The sequence below is a fragment of the Symphalangus syndactylus genome, chromosome 22 (genome assembly GCF_028878055.3).
Source record: "Symphalangus syndactylus isolate Jambi chromosome 22, NHGRI_mSymSyn1-v2.1_pri, whole genome shotgun sequence".
In the NCBI taxonomy this organism is placed as follows: domain Eukaryota; kingdom Metazoa; phylum Chordata; class Mammalia; order Primates; family Hylobatidae; genus Symphalangus; species Symphalangus syndactylus.
Window position 1 is genome coordinate 10,580,034 of NC_072444.2, and position 13,818 is coordinate 10,593,851.

The following is a 13,818-nucleotide window of genomic DNA, read 5'->3' on the forward strand; positions in this document are numbered from 1 at the left end:
TCACAGAAAGGCTTGAAGGAGGTCAGGTAACCAGCCATGTGGATATCTGGGGAAGAGTGTTCCAGGCAGAAGGAATAGCGAGTGCAAAGACCCTGACGCAGAAGTGTGTCTGCCAGTGTTTGAGAAATAGGAGGCAGTGGTGAAGTGAGTGCGGAGGAGACCAGAAGAAGGCTTTGCTGGGCCGTGACATTATGACGAAAGAAGGAGCGGCTGAGTACAATGGCTTACCCCTGTAATCCCAACACTTTGGGAGGCCGAGGCAAGAGAATCAATCAAGACCAGGGGTTTGAGACCAGCCTGGGCAATATAGCAAGACCCTATCCCTACCAAAAATATTTTTAAAAATTAGTCAGGTGTGGTGGCGTGTGCCTGTAGCCCAACTCGGGAGGGTGAGGCTGGAGGATCGGTTGAGCCCAGGAGTTTGAGGTTGCAGTGAGCTATGATTGCACCATTGCACTCTAGCCTAGGTGACAGCAAGACTCTGTCTCAAAAAAAAAAAAAAAAAAAAAAGAAGGAAATGAACCCAGTCACTGAGTGCTGACTGTGTACCAGGAACTATGCTTGACATACATTGGCCTTTTCATCCTTACAATAAACCTTACAAAGCAAGCAATGTGACTCCACCCACCTTTCATATATATGAACACACCGAGAGACAGAAACAAGGTGTGACTTGCTCATAATGTGCAGCTACTAGGGGCTGAGCAGATTCTTTCCTGGCGCCGTGCATTATGTGCCATAAAACTCCAAGCACTTTTAGTGAAAGGATTCAAGGAGGGGATTGGGGAGCAGACATGGCTTAAGCAGGGGGAGATGCCACCCAGGGCCCAGGCTTCCTGAGGCTGTCCTGGATCTGCAGGGGAAGGGTCTGCAGAGACCTGGCCTCTCTGAATCAGAAGCAGTGTGGGCCTGGAATGGTTAAAAAATGAGGACTTGGCTGGGTGTGTCAGCTCACGCCTGTAATCCCAGCACTTTTGGAGGCTGAGGCAGGTGGATCACCTGAGGTCAAGAGTTCGAGACCAGCCTGGCCAACATGGTGAAACCCTGTCTCTATAAAAAATACAAAAAATTAGCCGGGCATGGTGGCAGGCGCCTGTAATCCCTGCTACTCGGGAGGCTGAGGCAGCAGAATCGCTTGAACCCAGGAGGCAGAGGTTGTAGTGAGCTGAGATCGTGCCATTGCGCTGCAGCCTGGGCAACAAGAGTGAAACTCCATCTTAAAAAAAACAAAAAAACAAAAAACAAAAAATGACTTGCTCAAACATGGTTACAAATATTGCTATGTATTTTAACTGATTTTTTTTTTCTTTTTTGAGACAGAGTCTTGCTCTGTCGCCCAGGCTGGAGTGCAGTGGGGTGATCTCTGCTCACTGCAGGCTCCGCCTCCCAGGTTCACGCCATTCTCCTGCCTCAGCCTCCCGAGTAGCTGGGACTACAAGCTCCCGCCACCACGCCCGGCTATTTTTTTGTATTTTTAGTAGAGACGGGGTTTCACCGTGTTAGCCAGGATGGTCTTGATCTCCTGACCTCGTGATCCGCCCACCTTGGCCTCCCAAAGATGCTGGGATTACAGGCATGAGCCACCGCGCCCAGACTTAACTGATTATTTTTAAGAAAACAAGGCTTTTAAGGCCGAGGCAGGCGGATCACGAGGTCAGGAGATCGAGACCATTCTGGCTAACATGGTGAAACCCCGTCTCTACTAAAAATACAAAAAATTAGTGGGCGTGATGGCAGACGCCTGTAGTCCCAGCTACTCAGGAGGCTGAGGCAGGAGAATGGCGTGAACCCGGGAGGTGGAGCTTTCAGTGAGCGGAGATCTTGCCACTGCACTCCAGCCTGGGTGACAGAGCAAGACTCCGTCTCAAAAAAAAAAAAAAAAAAAAAAGAAGAGAAAGAAGAAGATAAGGCTTTTAACATACAATACACATCAGTGTGATTCATTTACAAAAATATTAAATTCATAGCATGCTGAAGGTGGTGGTCTGATGGTGGGACCCATCTCACAGATGTGAGGGTCTGTTTTCCAGCCTGTCAATTTTCTCTGTGACTGAAGGCATAACTTCATGTGGTTCCCAACATCAAAAGTCTACTCTCGAGGTCCTCGGTGCATGTAAATAAATAGAATGATGGTAAATATACGTGGTACTTGCTGGGGGCAGTGGTAAATGCTTCGCATACATTGGCTAATATCTTCATGAGAGCCCCATGAGGTTGACACTATTGTTGTCCCCCCTTATGGAGCTGCAGAACAGGCACTGATTTGCCCAGGGTCTCATGACTAGTGGGCGGTGGTGCCACAGCACTGAAAGGAGACAAGGTGGCTACCCATGTTCGGCAGTCCCAGCATTTAACTATTCATTATTCTACACTGCCTGCGCAGGCTGGGCCTTGGCCATCGGCTGTCCCATGTGGTTTCTCCCGAGGCCTGTTGCCTGATATTGTCCTGTTGTTATAACCTTCTCCAAGCCGTGGAAGATCTCAGGGCTGGCATTTCCTGGTTGTACTGGGATCTACCACGTCCCAGACTGGCACCCAGAGACTCACTGAGGCCTGAGTGAGGGAGAGTTAGAGAGTGGGGAGCACACCAGTGAATGCTGCCTTCAAGACTGGAAAGAACAGTAGGTCTTCGGCTTCTGGCCCGAGGGCACCTGTGGAAAGTCACTCCACCAGCCCCATCCTTTCCCTCTTTTCTTCTTTTTACACTGAACCTGTGATGTTTTAAAAGGGTGCTGGACTTAGGTGTTAGAAACCTGACTTAAGTCCTGGATCTGCTTCTTTTTTTTTAATTTTAATTTAATTTTATTGGCTCACTGCAACCTCTGCCTCCCAGGTTCAAGTGATTCTCCTGCCTCAACCTTCTGAGTAGCTGAGATTACAGGTGCCCGCCACCATGCCCAGCTAATTTTTGTATTTTCAGTAGAGATGGGGTTTCACCATGTTGCCCAGGCTGGTCTTGAACTTCTGATTTCAAGTGATCTGCCTGGCTTGGCCTCCCAAAGTGTTGGGATTACAGGTGTAAGCCACTGTGCCAGGCATGGATCTGCATCTTAATAGATGTGTGACCTTGGGCAAATAGCTTTATGTCTCTGGGCCTTTGTCTTTTCACCTGTAAAATGGGAATGAGAATAAAAGCTACTCTTTGGCCAGGTGCGGTGACTCACGCCTGTAATCCTAGCACTTTGGGAGGCCAAGGCAGGTGGATCACCTGAAGTCAGGAGTTCCTGACCAGCCTGGTCAACATAGTGAAACCCCGTCTCTACTAAAAATACAACAATTAGCTGGGTGTGGTGGCAGGTGCTTGTAATCCCAGGTACTCGGGAGGCTGAGGCAGGAGAATCACTTGAACCTGGGAGGTGGAGATTGCAAGTGAGCCAAGATTGCCACTGCACTCCAGCCTGGGCAACAAGAGTGAAACTCTGTCTCAAAAAAAAAAAAAAAAAAAAAAAGAATAATAGGTACTGTTTTTTCTGAGACAGGGTCTCACTCTTGTCACCCAAGCTGGAGTGCAGTGGTGTGATCTCGGCTCACTGCAACCTCTGCCTCCCAGGTTCAAGTGATTCTCGTGCCTCAGCCTCCCAAGTAGCTGGGACTACAGGCACGTGCCACTCCACCCAGCTAATTTTTGCATTTTTAGTGGAGACGGGATTTCGCTGTGTTGGCCAGGCTCGTCACGAATTCCTGACCTCAGGTGATCCACCTGCCTTGGCCTCCCAAAGTGCTGGGATTACAGGCATGAGCCACCGCGCCCAGCCTAGCATTTGGATCATTGATAAACCTGGGGCATTTGGTTGTGAACTCTAAAGGGCTGAACAATTGTGAGGCATTATTGTTATTATTCTGATCCTTGCTCTAAATGCTCTTTGGTTACTTTTATTATAGCTGATGTTCTCCTTTCATCTGCTCCCAGATGACACAAGTCCCCTGCCCTTCTCTGAAATCTCTTTTGTCATTTCCCAGGTGGCTGGAATTTGTGCCTGGAGAATGTGAGGTACGGAGAACTCAGTTTAGGCATGGGAATATAAAAAGAGAGAGAGAGAGAGAACTCAGTTTAATGTTGCCACCTTCAGTTACTATCGTATCACTCTATTAATTATTTTTATATTTATTTATTTTGAGACAGAGTCTCCCTCTGTCACCCAGGGTGGAATGCAGTGGCACAATCTCAGCTCACTGCAACCTCCATCTCCTGGGTTCAGGGGATTCTCCCACCTCAGCCTCCCAAGTAGCTGGGGCTATAGGCGTGTGCCACCACGCCCAGCCAATTTTTGTATTTTTTGGTAGAGACAGGGTTTTGCCATGTTAGCCAGGCTGGTCTTGAACCCCTGACCTCAAGTGATCTGCTTGCCTCAGCCTCCCACATGCTGGAATTACAGGCTTGAACCACTGTGCCTGGCCTAATAAATTTTTAGAGATGGGTCTCACTATGTTTCCCAGGCTGGAGTGCAGTGGCTATTTCACAAGCACAATCATAGTGCATTACAGCCTCAAATTCCTGGGTTCAAGTGATTCTTCTGCCTCAGCTTCCCAAGTAGCTGGTACTACAGGTGCATGCCACTGCACCTGGATATTATTATTTTATTTTACTTATTTTTTTTAGAGACAGGGTCTCCCTATGTTGCCTAGGTTGGTCTTAAACTCCTGGCCTCAACTGATACTCCCATCTCAGGCTCCTGAGTTGTGGGGATTACAGGCATGAGCCACTGCTGCTAGCTTATTATTATTTTAATATATTTTTCCATGGAAGGATAGCATACCTAGAACAAAGTGCACACATCTTGAGTCTTCAATGAGTTATCACGGAACAACTACATCGCTGTAACCTTTGTAGCTAACGCCCAGTAAAGAAATAGAACATTACCAGCATTCTAGAAGCCCTCATTATGTCCACTTTATGCCCCCTCCCAATTCCTACCACCTCCTTCCTCCCTCTGGCTTATCTCTGTGTTGCCAGAGCCCAGCACGAAGCCCTGTCGAGAGGCCCAGTAAACATTTTTTCAACTAAATTGAACCTCAAGTACTTGTGATGTGACCTTGAGCTAGACACTTTGACTGTTTTGGACTTAATGTACTCTTCTGCAAAACAGGGACAGCATTTCAGTGATTTCTGTACCTCCCAACCCTAGTTGTATATCAGAGCCTTTGAAAAAAATGCTTGGGCACTACCCTGAAGTAATTGAATCTAAATCTCCGACGGTGGGTCCCCAGAAATGGCATTTTACAAAAGATGATGATGACTATTATTACTATTATTGACAGGGTCTCTCTTTGTTGCCCAGGCTAGAGTGCTGTGGTGTGATCATAGTTCACTGTAGTCTCAAACTCCTAGGTTCAAATGATACTCCTGCCTCAGCCTCCCAAGTGGCTAGGACTACCAAGCCCAGCTACTTTTATCAGACAATGATATTTATTTTTATTTTTATTTTTTTGAGACAGAGTCTCGCTCTCTCGCCCAGGCTGGAGTATAGTGGTGCAATCTTGACTCACTGCAAGCTCCGCCTCCTGGGTTCAAGCAATTCTCCTGCCTCAGCCTCCCGAGTAGCTGGGATTACAGGTGCCCGCCATGACGCCCGGCTAATTTTTTGTATTTTTAGTAGAGAGGGGGTTTCACCTGGTCTCAATCTCCTGACCTCGTGATCCACCCGCCTCGGCCTCCCAAAGTGCTGGGATTACAAGCGTGAGCCACCGCGCCCGGCCAGTTTGTGATACTTTGTTACGGCAGCCCTAGTAAGCAATACAACTACTTACATAGTAGCCAGGGGACTCTCTTCACCTGTTTCCTCATCTCTAAAAGTGGAATTGTAATAATGTGCCAGGGTGCATTCCAAATAGTTTACACGGATTGTCTCAGTCATTACATCATCCCTCTGACACAGTCACTATTACTGTCTCTACTTAACAGATGAGAAAGTTGTGAAAAAGAAAGGTTAAGTAACTTGCTCAAGGTCACACGGTAACTAAATACATAAACTAATAATACATTCTTCACAGGATTGTTGGAAAGCGCTTATGAGACTGCAGATGTGGACGTGAAATCGCTTTGTAAGTAGTCGGCATTTTACTCGCGTTAGTGAATTTCTCTGTATGTTCAGGACTTTTTTTTTGTCATCTCTGACTCTCCTTCCTCTTCCTACGCGATACTTCCTTCCCTCAGCGACAGGGGCCGCTGCGCTGGGCGGGTGCCGACGGTCTCTCTAGCCCGCCGCACCGGCTGCTCGCTGGTGCCTATAAGTGACAGCGCCGGGCTCAGCTAGGCTTCAGTCCGCTGCCGCCGGGGCCGGGGCTAGGGTTAGTTGTGGAGCTGGACAAGGAGGAGCTGCAGCTGGGCCGGGGCGGAGCGCCGCGCCGCGCCGGGGCCGCGAGGAGGGGCGTGTTGCTGCTGGTCCACCGCGAGCCGCCCCCAGCCCGCGCCGAGGCGCCTTCCCGCCAGGCCGCCTGCCTTCCGCCTCTTTCCATTTCCCCGGAATCTCAGCCCGGCGCGCCTGGACCCCAGCCCCTCTCTGGGTGGACAAGCTCCCGGCCGCTTCCCGGTTTCATTTCTTCTCAGCCTGGGCTCCCAGCCCCCTCTCTCCTTTTCCTGGACTGGGTCTCACCCTCTTCGGTCCCCTTCCTTTAGCTCAGGCTCCCTACCGCTTCCTTTAGCCCACAGCCCAGAGTCCCAGCTCCTCAGTCACTTTCCTCAGCCAAAGAGCTCAGCCTTCCCTCTTCCTTTCCCTTGCACGGGTCCAGCCTATCCTGCCCCTTCCTCTATCCCTAGGGCTCAGTTTCCCACATCCCTCCTCCCCCTTCCCAGGCCCGGAGTTCCAGACCTTTTGGTCTCCTTCCGTGGTCCTTCCTGGGTCCTTGCCCCCTTTCCCCACTTTGGAGTTCCAGATTGCAAACCCAGCCTCCCTCCATCCCCAGAAAATTGCTTCCATGGAAATGCCTCTCTAAAACATGAACTTTTCCTAGAGACCACGCCAGTCTCTCTTCCCGCTTGCTGACCCCTTGCTACCTATGTGCCCGGTTTTACTCTCACTTGGGTAAGGTCGAGGCCGGCTCTGGGAGAAGCACCATGGTTCTGCGGTCTGGCATCCGTGGCCTCTCTCCACCTCGGATCTTCCCTTCCTTGCTCGTGGTGGTCGCTTTGGTGGGGCTGCTGCCTGTTCTCAGGAGCCATGGCCTCCAGCTCAGCCCAACTGCCAGCACCATTCGAAGCTCAGAGCCACCACGAGAACGCTCGATTGGGGATGTCACCACCGCTCCACCGGAGGTCACCCCAGAGAGCCGCCCTGTTAATCATTCCGTCACTGATCATGGCATGAAGCCGCGCAAGGCCTTTCCAGTCCTGGGCATCGACTACACGCACGTACGCACCCCCTTCGAGATCTCCCTCTGGATCCTTCTGGCCTGCCTCATGAAGATAGGTAAGTCCCATTTGCTCCGATGCGGCGGCCGCCACCAGACTGGTGAGCTTCTTGCCTCATCTCGCACCGTTTGAGGCTGTCCAGGAGTAAGGATCTGAACTACCCCCGTAAGGTAGGCAGTCTCCATCCTGCCACCTTGGTCCTTCTCAGGTTCCAGTTCTGTGGCTTCTGATCTGTGATCTGAGGCTTCCCAAGATTGGAGCCAGCACGGTGCACAGAAGAGAGCAGGATTAGAGAATGGGATGCTTCTGATCCTAGGTCCCTTCAGTAAGGCTTCCACAACTGGCAAGTCTCCTCTGACTGGGCCAGACCCCCAGGGGAGCCAGGCACCCCGCTGTGTGTGAGACAGAAAAGAGTGTCTTCTGGCGGGTGGCACATTCTGCTCTGTCAACAGCAACTAGTGCAATTTATGACAGGCTTCACTGGAGCGTGTTGCAGGATGGAGTATATTTCTACTTGGCCTGCTTGAGGAGTTTAAGCATAGTGACCTGGGCACAGGAAACTTACAAGTGTGGTGGAACACAGGGGATCCCCATATTCCCACCTTTCCTTCATCTCCAGAATGTTATCTGTCAGCTTTGCTTGTCCAGGCTAGTTAGGAGCCCCTGAGTCAATTTCTGGCCCAGGAATGCCATACTTTATAGAATCTGTGGGACAAGGGGCCCTGGAAATTTCTGAAGTCTGTTTTGGAAGTGGGGGGAGAGTAGAGGAGGTTGAGGCTTGGTCTGACCCCAGCTCACCCCCAGGTCGCTGCCTGGCTGTGTCTCAGGGTGCTGTCTGGCCTGCTGCTCAATCAAGTAGGTGAGGCACATGGGGGGGCCTAGGGATGTTTAGGCCTGATGGGGGGAGCCTAGGGATGTTCAGGCCTGAAGAGATTTTGAAACCTTCTTTTGGGGAGAAGGAAACAGACAAGTTATTCGCTCTCAGAGTATTGGTCTTCCTGGTAGGCCTGAGCACTCTGTTCTGCTGAGTGATTGGGGGAGCTTACTGGAGCCTACATTGCCCAGAAGTCCCTGGAAGTGGTGTTCAGGGGGGCTTTGACAGCTGCCTTTGCATTTTTAGCTTGCCCCCAGCCGGCTGTGGAAGGCATGAGGTCCTGGGACTCTGCTGTCCCCTCTGCCTGAGATTTGGGTTTGGGGATTTGGCAGGAAACCTTCCAGCTCTCCCAAGGACATGCAGGAGCTGAGCGGTGCTGCCAGGCTGGTGTGAGGCAGGCTCTGGGACATGATGCGGGAGGGAAGTGGTGCCTCTAATTTGATAGATCCAGGAGCTGGGTTCCTGGTGCAGGGCTCTTGTGCCAAGCTGGTCACAGCAGCAGAGCCTTACATGGAACTAAGCCATCAGCACCTATACCCTGATGGCAGTTAGCTTCCTGGAGAGAAATCAAGGACTGGACAAGGGGAACCATGTGTACTGATTCCGACATAAATGCATGACCTTGAATAGCTGAGGCCTTTTTCTGCAGGTCTCCCTCACCTGTGAAATAGGTAAGACTCTCAAATTTGACCATACCAATTGAGTCATGAAATGCTGTCTGATTTGCTGTAAGAAGCTGAAGTGACAGTGATGTCATTTGACTGTGTGAGACCAGGAGGAGACCTCACAAGTGCAGTCTATAAATTGCCTCCTGTCCCTGATCCCCTCACCTGCCCACCACACCTGGCATTATATTAGGGCATTCAGGGCTGGCAGACACACTTTGAGTCTCAGTGGCTGCTGGTGGGACAACAGCATGACTGCAGAGACCCCACTCTAGGCAGTCAGAAGTTTGTCCCTGCAGGCCTGGTATCTCTAGTGCTAATGAGGTCAGCTTGGCCTAGCCTGCTTTGTCACCACCCAAGTGCTGTGCCTGGGACCCTGGGCAGCTGGAGAGCAGAGATGGTGCCATGGCAACAATATCAGTCTAGAAGTCAGGAAAACCTGGCTCCTCTTCCCACCTCCCTCTGTCCTTGGACCAATCACGCCTCCCTACCCATCAGTTGATCTTCGTGGTCCCTTCCAGGTGTGATATTTCTGTCATTCTACTGACTCTGGAAATTCTGGCAAGTCACTCAGCCTGGGACTTCACTTTTCCCATTGTAAAATGATGAGGCTGGACATGGTCTCCTTTCCAGAAGTCTGTTTCTGCCTTGGAAAGGCATTTTTCTACCTCTGAAAACAGGAGCTCTAGCATCTGGCCATGAGTGGAGAGAAAGGTGGTCTAAAGATCTGAAGAGTCCCTGTTCAGGCCTAAAAAATGAAAGCCCATTTTTCCCAGCTTCACCTTTGCAGTGTGGAATTCAGCTACCACTCTGCCACTTAGCAGCATCTCTGAGCCTCAGTTTCCTCATGTATAAAAGGGGAACTAAGCTGGGCGCAGTAGCTCACGCCTGTAATCCCAGCACTTTGGGAGGCTGAGGCAGGGTGGATCGCCTGAAGTCAGGAGTTTTGAGACCAGCCTGGCCAACATGGTGAAACCCCATCTCTACTAACAATACAAAAAATTAGCTGGGTGTGGTGGCGGCTGCCTGTAATCCCAGCTACTCCAGAGGCTGAGGCAGGAGGATCGCTTGAACCCAGGAGGCGGAGGTTGCAGTGAGCCAAGATTGCGCCATTGCACTCCAGCCTGGGCAGCAAGAGTGAAATTCCGTCTCAAAATAAATAAATAAATAAATAAATAATAAAATGGGAACTAATAGTATCCAGTTATAGTGCTATTAATGTGATTATTACATAAATGAATGCACATAAAACTGAGTTTGTATGTACAGGAAGTGTTCAATGAGTGACAGCTGCCCCTGTTAATATTTTAACCACCTACAGCAAATGCATCCCTACCTCAGCCTCCTACAACCTTCCTCTGAGCTGAAGGATTACAAACCTCTCAAACCTAGGCTGCCACCGATGTCCTTCCTTAAGGTATCAGGGTTTCCATATGTCCTATACTGTTCACTTGAGCTGGTCGTGGCGGGAGGGAAGATGGCACCAGCTGCCTTGTGGGGATAAGGGTGGGGGGCTGAGGCCATGCTCCCTCTGCACTCTCAGATACCCAAGAGCCTGGGAGCTGATTTTTGGGGTCTTGCCTATTCTCTCAACACCCCAGCGTGGGTAGGAGTTCCGTTGAGCCCTCATTCTGTCATCTATGGCAGCTGTTTCCCTTGCAGGTTACCCCTCCTATAAGAATAGAAAGTGCTTTGCAGTTCTCCTTCCTACCCTAACCATGGAGCAGAGCCTCAGGTAGACTTGCAGAGACTGGGGTGGGAGGAGCAGGGTGGGAGCTGAAGTTCTAGAATAGTTGCTTCTGGGTTCTAGTCTACCTCTGACTCAGGAGGTGACATTAGGTAAGTCACCTTCCCTCTCTGGACCTTTTTTCTCTCCCCAGCGGTCAGGAATTCTTGCTTGTCCTTGGTGGGGAGGGGCCAGTGGTGTGAAGAGGATTTAGGCTATTGGGAAAACTGGGAATGACTCCAAGCCTTAGGAGTTAGGTGCATTCCCCACCCCACGTTGTGCTGTGGACCCTGCGTGAACTCTGCTTTGTTCCGAGTTCACCTGACTCCCAGGCTAGTACTTGTTCCAGAGGAGAGCTTCACTGTAACTCAGCTCACTACTGGCATCTCCTGCAGTTGTTTACCCATGTTCCTGACCCAGAATGCCTGGCAGAGGCCCAGGCGCCCATAAAGCAGGTATTCATCTTGTCTCCTGACCAGGGACACAAAAGGTTTCTTTTGTCCCTTTACATCTTATAGCCTTTTTTGGTTTTGGTCTTTGCAAGGCGAATCCTGCCATCTCCTCTGTAGATTAAGTCTGTGAATAGGGGAGATGGGGTCACTGCCCACTTCACCTGCGTGGATATCAGACCCAGCAACTGGTTTCCTGTAAAAATGACACTAGAAGGTGCCTCTCTCACTTCTCAAAAGAAGAGAAGAACAAATAGCTTAAAGGTCACCTTGAAACTGTCTCAAAAAGCCCAAGTAGGACTCTGTAAAAAGGAAGCGATGACCTTTTTCTCTGGGAAAATAGCAGATTGACCGCAGAACAGTGGGAGGGAGGTCAGCTGGGGACTAGGAGGAAGGCTTCAGGTAGGACATGTGTCTCTAGGAGTGCCAAGGCACTTAGAGGGCTTAGTTGGTCAGATTGCCCAGACTTCATTCAGCTGAGCACCCACAAAGTTTGCCTTTCCTCTCCTTCCAAGCCAGCCCCATGGCGTTCAGCCCTGGTATAAAGGAAAGCCATAGTCAGAAGCCCTGGGTTCTCCTCCTGACGCTGCCTCTCGGTACCTGTGTGACCATGAACCTTGAAGTTCATGCACCTCATTCTCTGAATCTGACTTGCCTCATCCTTAAGACCAACGTAGAGGCTGAACGTGGGAATGCCCAGTAGAGTGCCCAGCTCACTGTAGTAACTTTCAGGGCCGTGCAGATTCTTCCCCTTTTGGGAGGTCTTCCCAGCCCACAGCAGTCACTTTCTCTTTCTCTCCCAAACCCTTTTCCCTTATTGTTTATCCATAACATTGGCATTAGGCCTTGCCTGCCCTGTGACAGCTCCTGTGTTGAACGGGTGTGTGTGTTTTCATAATAGTTGCCACTTGGTATCTACGGAGTAGCGTCAGGCACTTTATAAAAGCAATCTTATTTAATCCCTACTCAAATCACATGAGATAAAAGGTGTCTCTGTTTTGCAGATGAGGAAATGGCTCAGAGAGGTTATCTTCAGTGATGTCGAATTGCTATTTATTGTCTGTTCGAGTCTTGGCATAGCCTCCTAGAGGGGTGCAGCTGCATCTCCTGCCTCTGGCATTCCTGCAGCAGATGCACACAGCCCTGCGCTGAGAAGCGCCCAGCTCACTGCACCTGCACTCAGGAATTGTAGGACTCCCTCTAGGAGCTGGGCACATGTCATTGGTGGGAGCCTTGTCCCTGCCTTGAGAAAGCTGTAGGTGTTCTGTGTCCAGCTGTGCGCCTGTCCTTCGTTTTTGTGAGTCTTCTTGGATGCACCTATATCCTGCATTCAGGTAGGGCCTATCCCTTGTTCTCTGCTAGCGACCAGTGCCCTCTCAGCCATCAGACCAGAGCTTGCTTCTTCCCTGCTTGGGCAGGGAAGTGCCAGGCAAAGGGTGGTCTCCTTTAGCCACAAGGGGTGGCTGACCTTATGACCTCCCGCCTCTGAGCAGAAAGGTGACAGGCTGCTTTTGGTTACCCTCAGGGCCCAGCAGAGTCCCCTGAGAGGCAGCCTCTGTTGGGAGCAGGTGGCACAACTTTGTTTAGCTCTACAAGGCAGGAGGAGTTTAATAGTACTTCTCATTAGCAATGAAATTTGTTTCCAAAGCACTTGCGTGTACAATATTTAATTTAGATCTTCTCAGTGGTCCTGTGGGTTAGAATAGCATGTGGTATTGATGTGTTCATTTTACATCTAAAGAAATTGAGCCTTCGGTTGTGACCTGCCTGAGGTCACTTAGCAAGCCTGGGACTAATCACTCAAGGCCAAACTCTCTCCTGCCAAGCCGACACGCTGGGTTCTTGTTGGATCAAGGGGGATGAGAGATTTAAAGGGGCTTTGAGGAGAGTCAATGACCAGACACATCCACATTGGTAACCTGGATTGTTATCAGGAGGGACACCTGTTCCTCCTATAGGAAGGAAGGGCTAAAGGGTCTGGGTGGTCTGGAGCCTTGACAGCTTTGGCTCAGCTCCAAGTTCTTCTCTACAACTTGAACATACCTGTATTTGCATGAAGGAGGATGAGGGCCAGAGTCGCACTGGGGACTGTCATTCTCATAGCCCTTATCTGTGGAGCAGCAAATCTTTGAAATGGAGGACTTGTCCTTTCCCCCAAAACGTTGTATGCCCTCTGGGAGAGAAAAGGAGAGGCAGAGAAATGATTACAATGGAAAACATGCAGGATGGGGTGAAAGGTCAAGATACCTGAGATCTAGTCTCAGCTCTCTGTTGCCCAGCTGTGTGACTTTAGGCAAGGCATAACCTCTCTGAGCCCCTGTTTTCTTTTTTCTTTTTTTTTTTTGATACAAGAGTTTCGCTCTTGTTGCCCAGGCTGGAGTGCAATAGTGCAATCCCAGCTCGCTGCAACCTCTGCCTCTCGGGTTCAAGCAATTCTCCTGCCTCAGCCTCCTGAGTAGTGGGGATTACAGGCATGTGCCACCACACCTGGCTAATTTTGTATTTTTAGTAGGGATGGGGTTTTGCCGTGTTGGTCAGGCTCGTCTTGAACTCCTGACCTTAGCTGATCCGCCCACCTTGGCCTCCCAAAGTGCTGGGATTACAGGCGTGAGCCACCGTTCCCGGCCTCAGCCCGTTTTCTAATTGATAATATAGATACTTAATTTTTCATTTTGTTTTGTTTTGGTTTTTTAGAGATGGGGGATGGGGGGTCTTCCATTGTTGTTGTCCAGGCTGGTTTTGAATCCCTGGCCTCA

General features: G+C 50.3%; 1 protein-coding gene across 3 annotated transcripts in view; it reads left to right on the forward strand.

Annotated features, from left to right (window-relative positions):
• Positions 1-6,136: 6,136 nt before the first annotated feature.
• SLC9A1 (solute carrier family 9 member A1) overlaps positions 6,137-13,818 on the forward strand; it is a 60,069-nt gene continuing 52,387 nt past the window's right edge. Inside the window, exon 1 of one of the 3 annotated variants that reach the window (XM_055260919.2) lies at positions 6,137-7,406. In XM_055260919.2, the coding sequence (XP_055116894.1) occupies positions 7,055-7,406 (352 nt within the window). In that variant the 5' untranslated portion in view covers positions 6,137-7,054. Of the gene's footprint in view, positions 7,407-10,185; positions 10,305-13,818 lie in introns of those variants that run through there. The other 2 variants (XR_008653778.2, XM_063631420.1) reach the window with 2 other exon arrangements.